Here is a 23,881-nt window from a genome sequence, read left to right on the forward strand (position 1 = left end):
CCCAGGCTGTGCGGAGCTCCCTGCGGGATCAGAGCGCTCCCCCGCCGGGACCCTACTCTCACATCCTCCTGCTGGGACACGGCTACATTTCCAGCCAAGCCTGGCTTTATTATGTGTGTCTGCGCTGCAGCCCCGCCAGCAGTCGGATCGGGAGGCGGAGGGAAGACCAGAGTCAGGACAAAGAAAAAGGGAGAGAGAGGCTAGCGACTAGAAATATTTACTGCTTTTAGGACGATAAACAAAAAGAAGAAGAAAAATCCCCTCAGGTAAAAATGCTGCGTAAAATGCCATTGAGAGTGGCACCTTCGGAAAAATAACAGCGAAGGAGGGCGGTTCGGCGGGATCACAACGAAAAGAGACAGTTGCGACAACTGCTAAAAGGAGGAAAAACATTGCGAATCAATTCCGAAACATCGTCGAAGTGGGTTTACCATATTATCGGCAAGTATTGGCACCTCTCGCTACTGATCAGGTGTAATTTGGGCACGCTCCGCTTCTTGAAACTCCGAGCGCGCGTGCCCGCTCCACCGTCAGCGTCTGCCGTTACGGAGGAACAAAAGAGCGTTCGCGTCTCGAGCACGGGAAAAGCCGCAAGTTATTCGTTAAATCTACAGGTTGGAGAAGTTTAATCATTGGAATATCCTTTTCCATTGCCGTACTCTCTCTTCCTTTGAACGCTTCTGGACTAGCGAGACTGAAGTTGCCGCATTGCAACAGGCAAAGTGAAGAAATCTCCCAAGTATCAGCGCGTGACCTGTCAATATTTCTTGGAGAGGACAAGACACCAGTTAAAGAAAGTAAAATATTGCTCTTAACACGGAGATGTCTAGACGAAAGCAGGCCAAACCGCGCTCCGTTAAAGGTAAGCGTTTTATGTTGGTATACGAGAGGGAACAACTCACATGGCCAATGAGATTTCATGGGTAAAACTGGCGGGGATTGTGAAATTCATTGATTTAATGTTTTTGCTTTCCATAGTGACATTATCTTTATAGACTTTAGGTATGCTTTTTTTTGACGTAGAAAGAGAATTAAGAAATTAAACTCTTACATTTTGATGCCAGGTGCCAGCAGGTCTTGTGTTGGCAGTACAAGTTACCTTAAGAAATAGTGCTCGAGTTTTAGGCTTTATAATGTTAGAATTGTTTTAATGTTTATTAAATTATATTTATTTTTAGAATTAAACAGTAAATCTGTCGTAATCATCACTATTAATGATTTATTTTTAAATAAACATATAATTATTAAATGTAAAAATATGTATTTTTTTATTATTACTAATAATAAAGTAAGCATTTAAATGATTATATTCCTTTTTTTGTCCCCTCTCTAGAAATTCTACAAAATTTGAGATGTTTATGAAACTCATTTTAGACCCCCGTCTATGTCTGTAGTGATATTATTGTGAATGGAATCTGATTCTCTATAGATCTCAGTTTGGTGTCCCCCCCCCTGTTTGCTGTTTATTGTCTCAAATATATTCCTGGTTGTGACTTTGACATGGCAGAATCAGTCACACACAGTCTCATCTCATTCACGCCCCTCCTACAAGACTCAACACTCACAGGCAGGTGAATTTAGGAGCAATAAGGCCTGCTGCTATTTCGCCTTGTCCATCAGCAATGTGCGGCAGATATTGTGCTGCCGGTCGAGATATCACTTGGCACCCTCACCCCAATAGAAACCAGATGGGCTTTCGGGTGGCCATGTGGCCCATATTAGTACCCCCTCCCCCAAATAATAACCAGTTTTTTGTTTTAATTAACGGCCGCAATCTGCAGAGGTTCATCAGGAAAGAAAAAAAACGGTCATAAGTTTACATACAGTATAAGTGGGTAATATTCATGGTGGTAGAAGTGAAAATAAAACATGTTAAGAATAAGTTATTGTCATAGATATTTAACATTGGCAGAGCCTGCTGGGTGCAGATCAATCCTAAACAATGCTGTTGAGTTGTTTTGGAGAGAGAGCAGCCTTTTCGACCCTGTAATCAATAACATATTATTTATTTTGACCATCTTTTATTTTTCACATGCAGAGAGTGATAGAGAAATGTTGTACTTAAATATGCATCATCTTTTCCCCTCAAGCATTAGATTTTTTTTTTGGGTTGTTTTGTTTTTCCAGGGCAATTTAAGTCAAATGTTTGGTTGTATTGCAACACATACTATTGCAGTTTTCTATCAAGTATGCATTGGCCTGCTGCAGCACAGAGGTTTGGGGGGTAAACAGTGATTGTATTGACTCAGCGATGCACGTCAATCAGAGGCCAATTAAATATGTAACCAAGGCTCGCTCTGTCCCTATCTCAGTCCAGCACCTTTAGCTTTGATTGCTATGCTCAGAGATTAGAAGGGCACCAACAATATGTCTGAGTGTGGTATGCACATAATCATTCATGTTTTTTATGTCCCGGTGTCTAGTGTATTGGCTCGCTCATCCAGAGGTTAAGCTTGTTTGTCATTAATTTCTGCTTTGATATGTGCAAATCTGCAGGTGTTCGGCTGTAGAAAACACATGCAGGCACGTAGAGAGGGGGTTCCTCAAGAAACCGTTGCCCGTTGTCACGTTAGACCGGGTATTATTTTCCAGTAAAGGAAGTCAAGCTCTCACATCACATCACATTACATTAGAAACCATGATTGCCAGTGTTACTCGCGCACGCAAGAGCGAGAGAGAGATTATTTAGAGAGGAAAAAGACAGCGAGCGTTCGTCAGAGGGGGAGAGGGAGCTGCGCTTATCAAAATATTATTTCTCTCAATTAATCCCTTTTTAATGTGTGTCTATGCACTGTGTTCAGCTGTGGCATTCCTGTTTCATATCTCCACCGTCCCCATGAGTGTTTCATGCATTATGTAGCGATGATTATTACTTAATTACACATTAATAAATCCCCTTCATTTGCAGGACATTAAGAGGGGGATGAATGCACACGACAGGAAGGGAGACCGAGAGGGCACTTATTTCCATTTTTTCACTGTTGTTTACAGTCAGTCGAATCAAATTGGACCTTTTATTCTACGAAAGGGAGAAAAATTTGAGTAATGCTTGTCTGACGCTTGCTGAGAATGAAATCTAATGGCATTATTTCCCCCTCTGCCCACTGACATCAGGGTCTTTTTGGGTATGTGGGTATGTGGATGGGTTTGGTCTTGTTTTACATGCTGAAATGTCTTTCAGGAATATATTCAGCTCTTCCTGTAGAATTATGTATCCTTTAGCAAGGGTTTCGATTGGGAATTGGGTAATTACTCGCTGTTTTGAATGTAAATTTTCAGACGTGCATTTGAACAACTGAGGGACTGTGGGAAGGAAGAGATTTTCATACATAGATACACAACTGTTTTTGTGCAGGGACAGCTAGAGCAAAATTAAATTTTCTAGTCATTTTGTTGTTTTCTTATATGAGATTTTGAAGTTGCGTATTTTTTTTTTGACTTTTGAAGAACACTGCCGAGGTTTTCTTTTGTAATTTCAGTGGTAGTATTTGAAACTCTCATCTTCCGGAGGAGCTGTGTTACATGTTAGAGGATAAGAAAAGAGACAATAAAGCTGTAATGTTGATCTTTTTTGGTGTGTGTTTATGTAGTGGTACCGATCTCATCTCTTTGCTTTCCTCCCTTTCTGGCACCATCTGGTTTTTACATTAAATGGCTTTTTTATTGTCACCTAGGCTTTTGGCAATGGTGTGGAAGTTTCATTGGTCAGTGGGCTGTTGTAAAATGTTGAAGTGAGTTACCATAGGGCTGCAGAGCCACAAATGAAGAGATCAGGGAACGAGAACCCCCAGCGTTCTTATGCATCCCGCATTTGGGTTTTTTATTTCAGGCTTTGATTTGTGAGCTGTTTCCATTTTTTCTGCACTTAATCACTCAATTGCATCTGGTGCACATTTTCAAATGATGGTTCGTTGAGAATAATAGATCACATTTATTTGTAGTCAGTATTTCCATTCACTTTTCTATTGTAAGTCCTGAAACATTTTTAGTTAAATATTTTCTGTGTTAAGTTTAACTAAACTTTCTTGGTGATTTTGTATTTTTATTTTATTTTACTTATCTTTTTTTTTTTTTTTTATATTACATTTTTAATATTTAATATTTTTATCTTATCTTTATCTCTAAAGATAAGATAAAAATCTTCTAAAACTGAGTGTTTGTTTCAGTTCCAGCCAGTTTATGTGAGGATAGAGAGTGAAGTACTTATTTTGTATGTCTGTGTGTTGACTGTTAGAGGGTGTGATTTTGAGGTAATGGGAGATGAACCACAAAATTGATTTTTATGCTCTTGCTTTTTTGTTTTCATTGACTTCACAGCATGAACAATTAGTTAAACAACTCTAAAAGTATTTCATCAGAACCAGGAAAAAAATATAATTGCGCACAGTTTGACAGCAGCTGAGGTCTTTTTTAATGGCTGTCTTCGGGTGTTGATGCAACTGGTATCGCGATATTAAGAGACAAAAGTTTTGCTTCCGCTCTTTAGCATTCTTTTTAAGTCAAATAGTTATACCTTGTTGTATTTTGAAGCAGTGACACCTATTGGTGTGGAGATCATGGCGTAATTCGTCTGGTCTGTGATGGGAGGAAAAGGCGGGTGGGTTTGGATGTGGGTTTCTCCCTGGTGGGCAGTGTGTCTGCCAATGACAACTCCTTATCAGCAGCCTGCCTGCTAGTTTTGTGGGGAAGAATCTGTCTTAATGTAAGAGCTCATTCGTAGGCTCTGCCATTGTACCGGCTTAGCCACACGCTTTATCAGAAGGCCTGGGCTCAGTGGCCCGGAACCGGAGCTCGCTGCGGACCCGCTCCATGCCACGCTTCACTTCTAAAGAGAAGGCGTCGCTCTGACGCTCGCTGTTATTAATTCTGTTTGTGTGGTTGGCATTCCCTGCGCCCCCCTCTTCCTTCCCCACCAAGCCTGCCAGCCAAGGCTCCCCTGTCAGGCCTTCCCGGAGGATCGCGGCCGTTCTAAGATGCTGCGCTCTGGAACCCGGATTGGGCTGCTGCAGAGGGCAGATTAAAACGTGCTGGAACAACGCGCAGAGAAAGAGTCTCTCAAAGCTGCTCGTACCCATGTAGATTAAACATGGCAGCCATTTTCACTTAGTCCACTGAGAGTGTCGGAGACTTTTGTCTAGAAAGCACGTTGCGGTACATCTTGAAAGTATTGTTTTGAAAGTATTGCATCTTGAAAGTATTGTTTAGGAAATTAAGTTTGGTGACCTAGAATAGGAATTTGAGTGACGTTTCACGCATACTCTGTTTGCAGTGCTTATGTGGTGCATATTTTTTTCCTTGCCCATGTTAACGGGTTAGAGCGTTCACACTGCACATAGATGTGGTCCGCCAGTGCTTTCCAGGAGCGGTGTGTATACAGCAGTGCAGCGATCGTTTCCGCACAGTCTATTTTTGCTGTGCTGCACCGCGCTGAATTAAAGCGACAAATAAATATGTAATAAACATGTTTTGATGTGAAAATCTAGTAATTTCACCATAGATGCATATAATTTAAAGTCTACTCTGTTTCAAAGTCAACACATGGCTTTTTGCCTCGGGTAAAGCAAGGAAAATGACACCTTACCTGGCATTTAGGTAAACAAGGAGGCATAATGGATAGCATTCGTCTCTTCGTGGAGGTGGAAAAACAAAGTTCTTTATTGCATGCAGGATTTCTTGTAAAAAGATTTAAAAGCAAAAGTAAAGACTAGAGTCAGCTGTTTTTGTCTATTGTAAGTTTTAATTAAAAATGTTTTAACAAAAATCCTATGTTTAAATGTTTACGCGTGAGCAACGTGTTACTTAAATCTAAAGTATTACTTTATAGAAATATAAAGTAATGAATTAAAACGTTGTAGTGCATTTAAACATGACATCTATGAAAGAGTAGCCTACGTACAAGCCATGTTCAGTAACAACTTTTGTGTTTGAAATAAAAATAAGTAAATGTTGTCTTTGTGATATACAGCCACGGATCAGTTGCGCACTGCAAATGCAGCATATGTGAAAGCACAATACCGCGTGTTGCTCCTGCATTGCATACTGCAACGCACACCGCATACGCACTGCAAACGGAGTATGTGTGAAACAGGCGTAAGGCTCAATTTATTTAGGCCCGTCAAACTGTTGATGTTATGACCCACTCCGGGTTACACTACCATTCAAATGTTGGAAATCAGTATGATTAATACTTTTATTCAGCAAGGATGCATTAAATTGGTTAAATGTGACAGTAAATACATTTATAATGTTACAAAGTGTTTCTTTTTCAAATAAATGCTGTTCTTTTAAACTTTTTTTTATTTCTATCAAAGAATTCTGAAAGAAATGTATCAGCATTTCCAAGAATTTTGAACCGTTTTCAACATTGACAATAATACGTGTTTTTTTTGAGCAACAAATCAGCATATTAGAATGATTTCTGAAGGATCATGTGACACTGAAGACTGAAGTTATGGCTGCTGAAAATTCAGTATTGCCATCACAGGAATAGGAAATTGAAAACAGTTATTTGTTAGTAGAAATCTTTCAGAATATTACTGTTTTCCTGTATTTTTGAACAAATAAATGCAGCCTGGTTGAGAAAAAGAGACTTCTTTCAAAAACATTAAATGTTAACCTTACCGACTCCAAACATTGGAACGGTAGTCGGTCAAAAGTTAGAAGTGTTTGTCTGTGGGTAATTGACTTTTCCTGATATTCAAAGATGCATTAACGCTCTCCTCTCTTCTCTTTCTCCTCTCCGGGTGGCTGCTCTACGACCCTGCCCCGTCTCACTGGGCTGTACATTAAACATAAGGAAAGGGGGCAATTAAGCCCACTCTCTACACCTGGCTGATGCATATATTTATTGGCCTGTCTCCCTGCTGGACGGGCTTCGGGCCCTGGTCTGAGCTTTTTGAGGGTGGTGATTGAAGGGCTGCAGAGGTCATTAATGAGGAGTGCTGGTGCTGGTTTGACCCCTGCTGCACCCCCCAGAGTCCCCTCTGACCCCTCACCAGGTCATCTGGCCTCCCATGGCAGAGCGCTCGGGGAGCCGTCCGAGACCAGTGAAGGACTGGTATAGCTGGAGGTGAAATGTTCCTGTATGTGTGTGTGTACGCATGCATGTGCCCACGCACAGAGAAATCTCTTGAACGCTTGTGGCTCTCTCCAGAGCAGAACCTATTGATTTCAAGGCCTAAAAAAGTTTTCTAGCAGCAAGAACAAAACCGCTAAAACAAAGATATGCTTACAGAGTTGAGCAGCCTTGCCCTTTCAAACACAGATAGAGTTTGACTCTGCAAAACGAAACTTTTGAGTAATTTGCAGAGTTCATCCGAAGTCAAAGCGTCTGGCTGTACCTTGTTTCAGATCTTCCAGACAATTATGTTGGCGAATAAAGAGGCGTAATTGATTTGGCAGGATGATAAAAGACGACTGCGACCCTTTACTTATCAATTAAAGTAACTAGTTTTAAAAATACAGACATGACTAACAATAGCGAAGCGGCGCTTGTCAGTCTGCTGTTTTGTCCCGGACAGATTATGTGTGCCAACCACAGGTCTCTGTGTTGGGTTAGTAATGCCTTGATAAATTGATTTTAAGGCGTGAAGCTTCCCTGCTTTATCCTGAGGCTAGTCTGAAACCTAGCATAGAAGCCTTTTTGGCTTAGACAGAATTAGCCCCTCATTGTAAAAGACCCTCAGTTCTGCTAACCCGCCTGACCCCAGAGAAAGACGAGCCCTTGATCCCGAAGTCAGATGTGTTTTCCTTATTTTTCTTCATTTAATTCCCCGTCAAACAGCAAGCCCCCCCTCCCCTCCCGCAAAGTCGGGGATAATAACCCGTGCAAACAGCGGGGCTATACTGAAGAAACAATTAAAGTCGCTCTTCATTCGAGAGTGCTCGCACACACATACGCTCACAAAGGGAGAATAAAGGGGAGGAGATACAGGAAAAAAGCGTAATAATGACATTTGCAAAACAGCCGTTCTTCTACGATGTGTTCATTTGTTGGTTAAAAGTCAGGTTTTTCCATTGTGTGCAGTTCAGTTTGCATGTGTGCTTTTTTGGAGGGCTGCTTCTGTATTCAAGAAGTTCCCAGAGGAACTGAATGAGGCAAAGAGTGATTATTACTCTCTCCTTCTCTTTGTTCACCTCATCTCACCTCACTTCTCAACCTTCTGCCAAACTGTACAACAAAACAACACTTTTATATCATGGGATATACTTTTATAACTTTTTTATTTTAAAAATAAAACCTTTTGTATTATATTGCAAATAGAATAATACTTATGGCGCAGCAGTTACCAATAATTAAAAATGGCACTTTATGTCAAAAAATAGGTGTAAAGTGACAAGAAGTTGTAGGAAATGGGATGATTTAGACTCAAACCTGCATTCCTTTGTGCACCACGTCTCTTATGTGCCACATGCATGTGCGTCACCCACTGCACCATAGCTCTGACATGCTTGTTATTGCTAAAAGTAGCAATTTCCCCAAAAAATCTGTGTTTTAGATGGTTTTCTGGTGCTTTTCTAAGTGTTGTGTAGTAGTCGACTGATACATCACCAAGGCTGATATATCAGCCTTGTCTGATATATTTGAATATGTGATATATTTTTATGTTTTGCTGATGTGTTGGACTTTTATTTTAACTGTACACCTGACTTTTATTTTTATGGCGCTGAGAATGCCAGCGCACAGTGCGCATATTCATTAGTTTACGGTCTCTTTTTAACTGTCAGTCTAATACTTTATTAGATAGAACTGTTAAACAAAGAAAGTAAACGGTATGCGAAAAAGTATTATAGCATTTGTGGTTATTGTGGTTATGTTGTTTGTAATAAAAAGGCAAACGCTGTAATACTTTCACATTTACTGTCAGCATTCAGCAAATATGCATTTCTATCATTTAAACAAATCTTTGAATATCTAATAAACATGTCATTTCACAAACCTTGCAGACTTTGTCAAATGCAGCTGTTGTGAAGTGTGCATTTGTAGACTGCATGAACACGTATAAACTGTGCATGACGGTTGGTTCGTGTGAATTTAATGCGGACAAGAGAGTTCAGCTTCACTAAAGATGCACTATCAACAAACTTTAAACCCTTGATTTCAAACTATGCTGCGCTATAACCAGTTACCCATTATGTCATATTCATGTCATTTTCACTTTGTGCTGTACGTAAAATTAGTGTTTCCTTGTCTTTATTTGAAAAAATATGATATAAGTGTAGTTCGCCGCTGGTTTCCTATGGGGTTTTATAATAGGGTTTTTCAATTTATGAGTAAAATAAAGTGGTAAACATTCTACAGTTACTTATTAAAAATGTACGTTTTTAAAAATGAACATAACTGCTTCAAAATTCACGTTATCGCTATGGGTTTGTGTAATTTAAGTTGTATAACAAAATGTCAAAGTCTAATTTCTAGTTTCTTATTTATTTATTTCTAATTGATTAAATATTAAGTTAAATATAAATTATAAATATATCGTCTTGATATCGGCCATCGGCCACCCTGCACTCTAAGATATCGGTCATGAAAAAATCAGCAACGGTCGACCTCTAGTGTTGTGTCAGGAGAGATGAGTCGAGTCACATTAAAGAAAGTGTGTAGAAGCAAATCATCCACCTCTGTGGCAGCATATGCACAACGGACCTGCATCTCAATGCGGCTGACGTGTGTGTTTGTGTTAGAGCACTGCCAGAGAGACAGAATTTACTCCAAACTGTGTCAAAATGCTCGCCATATCTAAACCAAATCAGTTAACCTTATGTTATATCTCGTCGGCTTAGTCCCCAGGTAAAGTTCTCCATGCTACAGCCACAGCGTGTATTTAATCATCCATCTGCTGGCACTCAGACGTGTGTGTGTGTGTGTGTGTGTACGCGATGTGGGCCGCTCTGATAGGTGTGTATCTGTGTTGTTGTGGTTGAACATGATGGGAAAGGGAGTCTCTTTCAGCTACTGCAATACAAAAAAAACAAAAAAACAAACCCAGGGCCAAGAGAAGTGCGCAGAAATTATTAACCATCCACACACTCGCACTCCCAATTCTTCTTTATTCTCTCTTTCCTGCTCAGCTTCTCTCGCCTAATAAATGCTTCATGTCACCATCAAACAGGGCCCGACTTGCTCCAGGAGAGGCAGAGAGAGGGAGCGGAAAGAAAGAGAATTGGAGATCGCGGGGCGTGGGGGTTGTATACGGTGGGGCCTTGGTGTTGATGGATGGATAGATGGATGGGCGGATGGACAGATGTTAAAAATGTAAAGTTTGGCCTGTACTGAAGTGATGGACAAGGGACCTGACTGTCCGATTCTTTTTCTTCTGTCTGGATCTAGCTCAATCATTAAACTCTGATAAAATCCAATATCAGATATTTGCACAATAATACCTTGAGGCGTAAAATGCAATATTTTACACATTGGTAGTGCAGTAATCAATCTGTAATTGGTTGGTACACTTTAGGCCAAGTCTGTCACACTCATTCAGTGTTGTTTGAAACCTACCGTTATTGACAGTAACATAAGTAACCTGAGTTACATAATACGAATTAACGAGTAAAGTGTTGTTACTTTAACATTATAATTTACAGCAAATTTAGACTATTTTTTATTTATTTTAATTTATTTCCTGACAAATTCAATGAATAATGTGTCCCATAAAGTTGTCATTTGCGGTACTCTTTTACACTCTTGGTACGAGTGATTTCATAAAACTTAATAATTCAAAGTAAATTGACCCCTTAGGGAGTAACACAATAATGCAACATGTTAACGTTACTTTACAAAACAAAACTTTTCAAGTTAATGTGTTACATTATTGTGATCTCCCTAAAGTGACTAATTAGGCTACTTTACACTTAATTTATTAAATCACTTTTACATTACTCTGTCACACTGTTACATGATGACATTATGGGGAATGAAGTGTTTTTCAGTTGCATTTGTTAGTAAATAAATTAAATAGAAAAGGCATAACTTGTGGTCAGTTTTTTTTTTTTTAAGCATAAGTAATACTTATTTTAAAAATTTATTTTAAATTTGAAACAAATACAATTGAAAACATCTTCCTCATATCCTTCAAGTGATTTTCATTAACAGTAGTATATGTAACATAATGACAATAACTTTTTAGAAGTAAAAAGTAAAATAATTAAATCTCTACTTTATCTTTAAGCCATCATAATTTGCACTAAATGTATACCATTTATATAAATGTAATGGTTTATATTGCAAATTATTGTAATTTGCTGACAGAAAAGACTCTGAAAAAAGTAATAATGTAACTTTAGTTTTAAAAGTAATGTTCGCCAGCACCATTTGTGTGTATTTATCTATGTTTTGAGACAGAGTTCTTTAGAAATTCTCATATACTAGAAAGGAAGACCCCTGAGAGGTCATGGACTCCCCCCACCCCAAAAAGCGCAAACTTTCCTTCTATATCCTGTGGTCATGTCCCATAATAAGGGTCGCTGTAAGTGTGGGTAGAGTTCATTTAATAAGAACCCCTCCCACAAAATCCCCAAACACAAACAAACATGCGCTGGCACTGTCTCCGGCGGGCTAAACAAACAGTAGAAGGGTCTCAGAAGGAGCGTGATTGCAGAGTTAATCTGTCCTCTAGTGATGCAGGCCGGCCGCAAAGCTCCTTCAGAGAGGGACACATTGTAATGCCTAATCAAGTCTGTATCAAACTAAATAATGCTGTAGCGTGAAATTGGAAGCCGAAGTCAAAAAGCACTCCCCAGCCTGTACTACAGGATAAGGCAATTAAGACTCTCTCTCTTTTTCTCTCTCTCGCATTCTTCCTGTCTCCCGAGCAGTCAGGCTGTACTCTTACGTCTTTGTGTGTAACAGCCCTGTTCTCTTTCTCCCTCCTGTTCGGTTGATGGTATTGTTGGTGGTGTACTGGGAACATCTATTTCTGGAGGGTCCCGAAGGCGCTGTGATCCAGGGAGGCCGTCCTCCTCCTAGGTCAGGGGCATTCGGCACGGGGCCCTCCACCTGCCAGAGGGTGTAAAGCAGGCATTTTGGTCGTTTTGTCTCCTTGAGTACTCTACAGATAAATCAATGTATGAGTACTCGGGGATGGGGGTCCATGTGCACAGTTGTGCATTGTTGGTTGTACAAGCAAATGCGTCAGAAGGACATCTTTTGCACTACATGCCATGTCAAGTTAAAAATGCTTCTTTTTAAAAAGATCTACTTTAGCAAACATGCCTAAAAATGCATCTCAAGACCCCATGCGTTCTGTTCCATTTAGTTGCTCTCCATATGGATGTCTGCAAGAAAGACTGCATCCTCTCTGACTTTAATTCTTGCAGTTTTGCGTACTAATGCTGCACTGACTGAAAGTCAATGTGTACAGCAGGTGCTTCAGCTATTTTCTTTTTTAAGGCCAAACTGTACAATTGAATTTTGAGGAAGTCCAAAGATTAAAGGGATATTTTACCCAAAAATTTACATTTACTCATCCTCATCTCTTTACAAAAATTTCTTCTGTGGCACATGAAAGAAGATATATGAAGAAATGTCTCAGAATTATGATTTTTTTACTAAAATAAATATATATTTCTCTATGCGGCTGTTCAGCATTTTGGTCAGCCTTACTTTTAAATGTGCTCTATACATTAAATAAATTTGAATAAACTTGGAATTTTTGTCCATACAATGAAAGTCGGTGGGGTCCTGTGTTGTTTGGTTTCAATGTTCTTCAAAAAATTTTTCTTTTGTGTGCAGCAGATAAGGTTGAGTACATTTTCATCTTTGGGTCAACGATCCCTTTAAAGGGTTAGTTTGCCCAAAAATGAAAATTCTGTCATCATTTCCCCTCCCTCATGTTGTACCAGACCAGTAAGGGGCCGTTCACACAGAACACGTTTTTCTATTCCAATGCGCTACTTTCTCATTGTTTTTCTATGTAAACACGAGCTTGACGGACGCGCGTATTTTGCAGCGCCTCGCACATGAGCGCCGTGTTTTTAAGACGCCGTGTCAAGTTAAAAGAATTTCAACTTTTACACGCAGCGCCACTCATCAATGTCTGTTCCAAAACAGTGGACCAATCAGAAGAACTTGGAGGCGGGGCAAGCGTTGCGAGTTGGCATGACAACTGTTTTATATAATGGCAACATGGCGGAGGAGGCGCTCATTATTATCTTATTTTTTTTTTTTTTTACATGTCAAAACTTGTATCTGTAAATTCTGCAGTTTGCCCTTTTTTATTATTTCCGTTGTTGTCTTTATTGCATCAAGTCTCAAAGGCGCGTCTCGAGACTCTCGCGTTCTATGCTGCCCTTTTTTTAAAACCACTCCTGAGCATTTTTAAACACAAAGACGCGTTCTGTGTGAACGGCCCCTTAGACTTACGTTCATCTTGGGAACACAATTGAAGATATTTTTAATGAAATCTGAGCAATTTATGTCCCTCCATTGACAGCTACGCAACTACCACTTTGACGCTTCAAAAAGTTCATAAAGTGATCATAAAACCAATTCATATGAATCAAGCGGTTTAGTCCAATTTTTCTGAAGAGACACGAACACTTTATTTTATGATGAATTTAGGCTTTTATTCACAAATGAAAGATTGGATAAGTTGTGATCACATGTACACCTAAACTGCTGATTTATGCACTTTTGTGTACAAGGCAGCACAGCAATTTCATCTTAATCAATAGGAGGGTCATATAAAAATAATAGACGTGCAGAATTTGGCCCGTGGGTGTACAGCATTGACACAAATTGCTGTTTGATGAACTGCTGAAAATAACACAGGAACCAGTCAAAATGGAAAGGTTGAAAGTCCTTTATGGCACATTTGCATATGCCATAGAATTTCAATGAAAAGTTTTTAAGTTAAAAGTTTTGAAATTTGAAAGTCCGGTCGTGCAATTATTGTTTACAAATTATTAATCGCTGTCGTTTTTGTGTACTAATGCCCGTTCCTTGTGTAAAAGGTGATTTTGGACAAGGTGGGACATGTGTCTGGCGGTTTTGGGTTCTGCTGTTGTGTCCCCTTCACAGCCGCCCCCCGTTCTGTTCCCGTTTGATGGCATCACGGCGGGAAGAACGTGATTATGGTGCTCTCCCTAGTGAGCAGCGATCTGAACCTTGTGTCACAGTCGCTGACAGCCCCACACAGCCGACGGGATTTAATCACGTCTGCTCTCCCTCCATGTTCTCTCTTTTCCTCTTTCGCTTTATATCGCTCAGACTAGGCTTTTCTCTGCCTTCCTCCTCTCTCTCTCTGCACAGGTATATTGGAAACATTTTTCCTCTTGTCTTTGACAGGCAAGACAGATGAAAAACAAATTTCAGATCTGATCTGAGCGCCCCTTTAATCTTTGACTATGTTTTCTTCTAGTGAACACCGTAGCTCCACCGTGTGCTTACGTGTGTGTGTGTGGTGCCAGTGTGGTTTACGTTTTTCTCAAATCTTTGTGTTGGAGAATGTGCCTGGGTGCGTTTTTTAAGCACATTTGTGCCTCTGAGTGTGTGTTTATGAGAGTGACTGTGTTTAGAGTCAAAGAGTGTCAAGATAAATATATAAACTTAAATGTTCTGCACTGTGTTGAAAGGCAGAATTGTGGTAAACTGATAAGGCCCTGACTACATCTTTCACTGTATATGTGTGTGTCAGAGACAGGAATGCAGAGGAAGAAGGAGAGTTGACACTGCACCCAGGGCTTTCCTCAGGAAACGGCTGCTGACGGCCTTTAGCCAGAACCTCGCATCGCACGGCCAGGAATGTGCCATGTGTGCGGCGAGGAGGGAGGAGTGTGAGAGACAAAGAATGTGTCTACGTGTGTGACTTTGTCTTTTTTTTTTTTTTTTTTTACATTTGTGTCTTCATGCTGGTACATTCTGTGATTTAGACTGGCATCATGGTGCAGCGTGTAATTTCTGGTCCACTAGCGGTAACTAACAGAATTGCAAATATAATGATTATCTTCAAACACATCTCCCAAACACATTTCCCCTTATGTTTTTTTATTTTATTTTTTTTGCCAGCATTTTAGGTGTTTTGTCAGTTTTGTCATTTTATTTTATTCTGCCCACTGCTATTAAGATGAATGGGATTGCTTATGGATAGCCTTTCCTCAGGCATTTCAGATTTCCTTGCTTTGGACAAGCATAGTCCTGCCCCAAACTCACACCGTTTGTTGAGGTAATGTTGCTGTGTTCGGTTGTTCAAACAGAGCAGTGTTTTGAGAGTACTGTACCTGTGTTCACACTATGCAAATCAACAATAGTCATCTCTGTTCATTAAACTGTAATTCATTTTAACATCAGAAAAATTACATCATTTGCTTCGTTTCATCATGCTTTCAAGACTTTGACTGAATAGATATTGTCAGATTACGCTAGAACATGTTGTATTTGTGCTTCTGTGTGCAGTGTGTCTGTCTCATCTCCATCTTCCGTCACATCAGAGGTGTTGTGGATCTCTAGTTGGCTCTTGTAAAAACATCAAAGTAACCCTCACTTCAAGCATTCTCACAAACATGCAGCACACCTTAACTTACATGAAACAGAGAGAAAGAAAGAAAAAGAAAGACAGCATAGAGAAATAAAAAGCACAACACTAAGAGTCTCTCTTGACCCGAGCCGTCCTAGTTCTCCCAAGAGCACAAAACCTCAGGAAGACAACACAAGTGTTCTTGCCATCCTCCCACTCTTATATCTGCTCTTTTTTCCTCCACACCATTTCCTTCTTTTACAGTGTTGACTTCCTGTCCCTCATTTTTCTACCTCTGTCCATTGCTGAGATTCTCTGGTTAGTGTTATATGAGGTAAATAGATGTGTATTAAACACAAAAATGGCAAGCTCTGTCTTAAATTACCATTTTTTTATGTCTTGCTAAATAGTTTTTACTTAATTTTACACTGACATCTTTAGAAATTCTAATTTTTTGGTAATTTTATTAATGTTTCTGAACCAATCCATCCACCCATTTTCCAATGGCTTGTCCAATCCCAGCATCTCAAACCAAATGCATGGTTTTTGAACCGTTCTTTATTGTGGTATAATTTATTTCAAATAACATTATCTTTAAAAAGCATGTGAACATAGAACTGTGTTCGATTGATTTAAATGTTATGTGCCTAGTGTCACTGTATGTGTTTTTAGAGGGAGACACTGGACTCCATCGTTTTGACTGATGTAGTGGTGAGCCTGCGGTCTGGGTCCAGTCAGTCTTTATTGTGTCCCTTTGCCATATAAGCCTCAGCCACCCCCCCATCACCCCCCCATCCCCTCATCGTGTTTTCTGGCCAGTGCCACTGGTTTTTAAGGCCATTTTGTGCAGCGGAGCAGTTTCAGTGCTGATAAAAGTATTTGGTTAATCAGCTTCCCTCGCCGTCCCTCGGCCTAGGTTTGGAGGACAGGCTATTGAAGTTGAAGCCCTTCTGGGAAAAGCCCAGGCTGAGAGATTGGCACGGTGCGCTACCAATGCTAGACCTGCGAGATGCAGCTGGCAGCCAATGCATTCGGATTGCGAGGGTCTGAAGGCGAGGCTGTCAGCTGCGTCCCATCCAGCAGGAAATGCCTGTACCGCCCTCACGGGCCAGCCTCCAAAGCCTGATTGGACACAGTGACCCAGTTGAGCGATAAGGGTCCCGGCAGAACTCCTGCTGTCCACGCTTCCATACCGCGCTCGGGGAATACTCATCCCTGTCACTCCATCTCTGCTGTCATTCCACTGCAACTAGAGTGAGAGTGTGTGTGTGTGTGTATATGTGTGTGTTTTCAGGGGCGGAGCTGTCACAGAATCCGGCCCGCATTCAAAACAGCCCAGGCTACAGGGAAGAAGTGAAAGAGAGACATAGACATATTGAGGAAACGGTCTCCTCCTTCTCCTGTCAATGCTGGTGTGTTGCTGACAAATGGCTGCCTGAGTGTAAATATTAGGGTTTTTTTTTTTTTTTTTTTTGGCACATATCTCACTGTCAGGATGGCAGCAGCTGTTTAGATGGTGATATTTTGTAGGTGTGGAAATCAGCAGGGACCTGGCAATACAATATTATATTGATATCTGAATATATGACTTCTTGTTTAGTGTATAATTGCAATTCAAAAGTGTGAAATCTTTTGCTTGTTTCTTATTATTTTTTTTATTGGACTGTGGTGCTTTGCACAATCAGCGCTTTATTGTAAAGCCATGTAATTAGTGTAAATTCATTATACAAAAATATTATGCAGAATCTCAGAATTATGCAGAAATGTATTTTATATTTTAGTCGTAGACTTATTTAAATAATTATATATTTTTTATTTATTTTAAATAATAGTCTTATATTTAGAAATTTTATACATTTAATTTATAGTCTATTTTTGTACAAGATTTGTCATTTAATCTAATACAGTATCATGAGGTAAAATATCACTATGCTTAAAATTGATACTATGAAATATTAACCCCCCCCCCTCACCTCCAGTATGACCCTTAGAATTGATGAACCTTAAGTCTTATGGTGCAGTAATTCTGCTGCAATGATGGCTACTACTTGCAGCCATTGCTGAAGTCCAGCGGGCTGTATTGCGCTTATCGCTGTAGTAAACACACACTAATATCGTATACTATACTGAATGAGCAATACATTTCAACTCAAGGTATTTGTGTGTTTATGTGTTGCAGTCACCATTTGTGTGTACTAGTGTTCATTCTCCATGTAGTTGAGTCCCCTCTTTTGAATGGCTTCATACCGCTGTGTCCGGGTATTGATCTTCAGTGGTTGCTTGTGATGTGTGTAGTGCTTACGGGAAAGAGCGTATGTATTTTTATATGCGTGTTGGCAGGAGTGAATTGCACCATTCAGAGAGCAGGCCTACGAACGGCACTCTCTTGGGTGTGTTTGTGCCCGCGTGTGTTTGAGTAAGTGCATGGGTTTCTTTTAGCGTGCTTGCCTCCTTCTGAGTGTGTGTGTGTGTGGGTCTGTTCTGGCTCAGGTACGCCTCCCCCCTCTGTGCTGCAGCAAGATGACGGTGTCTCTGGAGGTCTGCAGGCCAGCGTCTAGAGACACAGCCGTGCGTGTTCCCGTCATTCTCCCTGCTATTAAAAGCTATTAAGCCATGCAGAACAAGTCAGGCTTTTATCTATTATTAATTATCTGGAAATGAAAGACACTCTGCCTCTACTTCTCCCTCTCTGCTCTCTCCTTCATGGCGAGACTGTGCGTCAGTATAGAATGACCGTTAAGGCGTCATTAACCCAGAAACATGGCAGTGATGGACAGCATGCTGGATCTCTTCATTTATAATGTGTTTTTCTCTGTCCTGGAGAACACGGGCGATGTGAAGCCACACATAGCGGCCATTAAATCAGCCCTAATGCAGGACTTACGGGATGCCTCTGATTTCCTTTATTAAATGTTGATTGCCTAGCCTTATGCTTTTTAAACGACGGGTTCAATGGTTGAAGGGGTCCTATTGACTTGGGTTGAGATTCAGTACACCCAGGTGGATTCTGCAGTTCTATCTATCCATCTATCCATCTATCCATCTATCTAATCTATCTAATCTATCTAATCTATCTAATCTATCTAATCTATCTATCTATCTCTAACTAATCTTCAAAATTACACTTATGAATAGTCTTAGTAGACAAACTGTTAACAGTTAAAGGGTTAGTTCACCCAAAAGTGAAAATTATGTAATTAATTACTCACCCTCAATTCGTTCCACACCCGTAAAACCTTTGCTCATCTTCGGAACACAGATTAAGATATTTTTGATAAAATGCAAGTTAATTTAGACTTTCAAATGCCTAGACAGGTACTAAAGATATATGTAAAACAATTCATGTGACTTCAGTGGTTCAACCTTAATGTTATGAAGCGACGAGAATACTTTTTGTGCGGCAAAAAACACAGAAACTTTGACTTTGGCAGTGCTCCAAACCACTCCAATTCGAAACAAAAGATTTGTAAAGCTTCGAAGCTTCATGAAGCAGTGTTTTGAAATCGCCCTTCGCTAGATATTGTTGAATAAAGTCGTTATTTTGTTTTTTTGGCACACAAAAAGTATTCTCGTCGCTTCATAACATTAAGGTTGAACCACTTTAGTCACATGAACTGTTTTACATATGTTTTTAGTACCTTTCTGGGCGTTTGAAAGTGTTAATTAACTTGCTGTCAATGCAGGCCTCACGAGCCATCGGATTTGTGTGGATTCAAAAGTATCTTAAATTGTGTTTCGAAGATGAACGAAGGTTTTACGGGTGTGGAATGACATGAGGGTGAGTAATTGAGTAATTAAAGGCAGAATTTTCATTTTTGGGTGAACTAACCCTTTAATATTGCTAATTGTGTGCTGTTAACTTGCCAGTTTAGGTGTGCGTATATCAGCTTATTCAATACTATTTTTGTCACTATCACAGCTGTTTTTCCATATTGCCACCATTTGTAGCCCAACAAGGTTTTTCTTTTGTACATTTTTATTAATTATACATGACAAAATCCCAGAATTCACCACTACTCTGTGTGTGTCAAGCATTTTTTTTTGCGATGATGTTTGTGCCACATGTTGGACAGGAGGAGATCAAACGCCCCTCGCTCCGAGCCGCGGACTCCATGATTAATCCAGCGCAAGCGTGCATGTGCGACAGTCTGGGGCCCGGGCTTCCGATTCCATCATGAACGGGTCTTAGGGACACGCAACAGGACCCCAATCGTGATTCGTGATGTTGCGTTGGCAGCCATTGGCCCTGCGTGGGCCCATTCTAATGAGGGGGCCGGACCGCAGTGCACTCTGGGCCCAAACAGCTCGCTGCTGGACACTAATCCCAGGGTGCCGTGGAGCTGTTTTGTACTGACAAAATCACACACGCTTTGCTCAGGAAGCAGCACACACACTCGTACACAAACAAGGCAGGAGCACAAAGACACAGGGGTATGAACCCATTCAAATGCATAGGCTCAAACACGCACAGGGCGCACACACATACACACACACTGAGCTGCAAATGGGGGGCTGCTAATGGCTTCCAGTGGGAGAGAAGGAGAGCAAGGCTTTATCCCTTAAGTGTAGAAGACTTAATCATACAGAATGGCCCGGGGCCAGTAACAGGGCTGTACGGCACGCCCCTCCACACACGCATTAGGTATTCTGCAGCTGAATCTCCTGCAGACGGCTGCAGCAGAGCCGGGCCCAGGTGAGACTCCCTCTGAGCGCTCGCTCACTCACTTCCATCTCTCTCTCTCTCTTTCTGTCTTTCTCTCCATGTCAAACACACATACCAACAGTGGTCCACAAGAGCTTTTCATTGTAATGTCATTTGAGGTGCGTCTGCATAATATTCTCGCCCTCCCTCCGCCCATCTATTAGTCTTTTTGTCTCTCTCAAAATTTATATTCATACAATCCCTACTAGCACGACTGTTTAAATAACAATCTCTCTTTTCATTTTCTTTTTTCGTCTTCTTCTTCTCCATATCCTTCCCTCCCCTCTCTTTTCTGGCATGGCGCTGCAGTGCGAAGCTGATCTTTGAAGCTGTACCTGCAGTGTGTGAGGCCCTTACTGGGAGAAGCAGGGGGCCGGCGTGCGCGCGTGTGAGGGTCCGCATATGCGCGTGTGCTCGTTAAGGGCCCTCGCAGCATCATGTCTGAGGGCGAGAGCATTTCTTCTCACTGGGTTAAGAGATGCGATCTCGTTCTTTGTATGCGCAGCATCTCCTCATTGTCGGAATCTCTCACTTGTGGTGAAACGCATCCCTGATTTGATAACGCAGCGGATCCTGACGGAATTCCTCTCCGGTTCAGGAAGAGTGTGTTCTGGTAATCCTGCCAGTCACAATGACAAGGGTTATATAAACAGATGCTAACAGGATTCATCCTCCAGTTCCCCATTTTTCTCGCTGTGGTTATGTCTGGCGGGGAATTTAAGGCAAGTTTCATGCTTGTCGAGCCTCTTACGGACAGCTATCCACACCTGCTTTCTTTTTGTATAGCACTACATTATATAGACTCCTGTTGCAACGATTGCCGTTTCGTTTTTTCTTTTTCTTTTTCGATGCTTTTTTTCTTCCAGTGGTAGATAAGACAGGAAATTGTGAGAGGAAAAGGGAATCAGGAAATATATTGTGAGCTAGATTTGAACCCTTGTGACCACAATGCCTCAAGTGTTTTTATTCACTTCTTGAGGCATGAAATGGAATTTCAACCTGTCTATTTTCCACATGCATCTTATCAACTTATTCCATGACGTATTCATGGAATAGTTCACTTAAACCTAGTCCCTTTCTTACAATTAACTTCAAGCTCACATTCAGATCTGCCTCCTTCCAGTCAACAACCAATGGATAGAACCAAGTAACTGCCCTACTTTTTTTTTTTTTCAATAATCCATTTCACTCGGATGTATGTCACAATAAGGAAGATCTGACACTACTTGGAGAAGGAAACGTTAAAGGATTAGTTCACTTCAGAATTTAAATTTCATGATTATTTACTCACCCCCATGTCATCCAAGATGTTCATATCTTTCTTTCTTCAGTTGAAAAGAAATTAAGCTTTTTGAGGAAATTTCCAGGATTTTTCTCCATGTAGTGGACTTCACCGGGGTCCAACCGGATGAAGGTCTAAATTGCAGTTTCAATGCAGCTTCAAAGGGCACGGTCCCAATTTACGGAGTCAATTATAATGAAATTTTAATTCTGAAGTGAACTAATTCTTTAAAGTTACAATAATTACATACCTTAAAAAACAACAACAACAAAAAAACAATAAGTCCCTTTTTGAAATATATTTTTTGTGAAATTCAAGCACCATTGTGTGCATGCCTCAAAAGACTAAATGTTTATACTTTTCAGAGGAAAACACTAGTGTCTCTGTTGCACTATCAAAACATTGCTCTGTTTGTTTGAGAATCACAACCAAAAAGTCCGGCTCAACCAGTAGCGTGAGTTTGGGGCAGGGTTATCTATTTGGCCGAACAATGGCAGACTTTACTGATTTGGAAACCTGTTTGAAAACAGTCTTTTTTTTTTTTTTGCAGTTCCATTTGGTGACACAGATGTTAGACAAGCCAGATCTTTTACAAGTTCAAATAGAAATGGAGCATGTTCATTTGCACATACTTATTCTGATTTCCCCATACCCTTGTTATTTTGGTAGATAAGCATCGCCCGTTGTTAATTTAAAGTGCTCATTTTGAAAACAATTAAAGGCTGTGTCATTCTCCCACCGGCTGGCAAACGTTTTGGCGTCTAAATGCGAGCGTTGTGTTTGCCATGTTGTTACGACGCGCTTGTTTGATCTCTACCCTCGTCCTATTCTCCGCTCTGCTACGCTGATCACTGTGTTGCCGTCAGCTACAGTCACATATATTTGTCTGTGTGTGTGTGTGTGTGTGTGTGTGTGGTGACGGTGCTGTTTAACACTGCTTAACAGGACCCAGAAATGCAAATAACGCTGCATGCTCACTCCAACACAGCAGTAATTAACTGAGGAGGAATTTCAATAATATAGAAATAAATTGTGTCAAGGATTTGTGTGTGTGTGTGAGTGAGATGTAGTGAGGGAGTTTGAAGATGGCCCTTGGGGGAAATGTGTTTTTTCCTCTTTCTTTCTTCTTTTAAATAATAGTTTAAATGGAAAAAGAAACAGCAGTCCATCCCTGCAATGGTGCTAAAAAGGGGGAGATTTCCCCAGGATGCTGATTATTTATTAACCCCTTCTTACCTGTGAGATTAATATACACACATATATACAGTTATTTATAAAATGACAGAATATGATTACATATTACATATATTATTTTATTTACTTAGGCTGACCAGACAGTGGAGCTTTATTTTTATTTATTTATTTGTAAGCTTTAAAAAATATATTAGTTAATAATTGTAATTCCGATCATTTCTTTATTTTCAGTTTTAGAATGTTTGGTCTTGTCAATTGGCTGTGCCAGTGTACGCACAAAATGTGGGCACAAAACTGAATTGTCTTCCTTTTTTTCATAATAATTCAATGATATATTGACAGCTGAACTAAAAATGTCACCAGTTTTCTGAAATCTGCTCAGAATGATAAGGTACTGTTTTTTTGTACAGCTAAGCCCTGGGTATACTTCGTTTTTTTACACGTACGCTAGTGTACGCGCACAGTCGAACGCACAACCTTGCGAAGTATGCTTAATTTGATTCGTATGCATACACAGGCGTTCAATACCGGCGCAGTTTTGAGCATTCTCTCACCACAAGTTACAACCCATGTAAACATTTTTGTATTCTTTAATGTTAAAGGGATACTCCACCGTTTTTTCATATTAAACTATGTTATTCCCTTAACTAAGACGAGTTGATACATACCTCTCTCGTCTCAGTGCGTGCACTAAATCCCTCTGTCTCGCGGCAAAACTTTGTTAGCACTTAGCTTAGCCCAGTTCATTCAATAGGGGCCAAGCAGAGAAGCTACCAAACACCTCCACGTTTTCCCTGTTTAAATACAGTTACTCGAGTAGTGTAACTCGACCTAGGACGGTGACACAAAACAAAACGTTGCGCTTTTCTAAGCGTGTAAAATGGATAACTATATTTTATGGCGGAATACCATAGCAAGTGGCACTTTGACTTGGCGCAGTAATATCTTCACTCTTGAAAAGTCCTCTCACCGGCCCCCGCTCCCTCCCTTGTATGGCGGGGCCGCCATACAATATAGTTATCCATTTTACACGCTTAGAAAAGCGCAACGTTTTGTTTTGTGTCACCGCCCTAGGTCGAGTTACACTACTCGAGTAACTGTATTTAAATAGGGAAAACGTGGAGGTGTTTGGTAGCTTCTCTGCTTGGCCCCTATTGAATGAACTGGGCTAAGCTAAGTGCTAATAAAGTTTTGCCGCGAGACAGAGGGATTTAGTGCAGGCACTGAGACGAGAGAGGTATGTATCAACTC

General features: G+C 40.5%; 1 protein-coding gene across 5 annotated transcripts in view; it reads left to right on the top strand.

Annotated features, from left to right (window-relative positions):
* Positions 1-23,881, top strand: part of znf423 (zinc finger protein 423) — a 174,788-nt gene continuing 150,907 nt past the window's right edge. For all 5 annotated transcript variants that reach the window (XM_067390291.1, XM_067390293.1, XM_067390295.1 and 2 more), the window contains exon 1: positions 1-862. In XM_067390291.1, the coding sequence (XP_067246392.1) occupies positions 823-862 (40 nt within the window). In that variant the 5' untranslated portion in view covers positions 1-822. The remainder of the gene's footprint in view (positions 863-23,881) is intronic.

Source organism: Chanodichthys erythropterus, chromosome 7 (assembly GCF_024489055.1).
Source record: "Chanodichthys erythropterus isolate Z2021 chromosome 7, ASM2448905v1, whole genome shotgun sequence".
NCBI lineage: Eukaryota > Metazoa > Chordata > Actinopteri > Cypriniformes > Xenocyprididae > Chanodichthys > Chanodichthys erythropterus.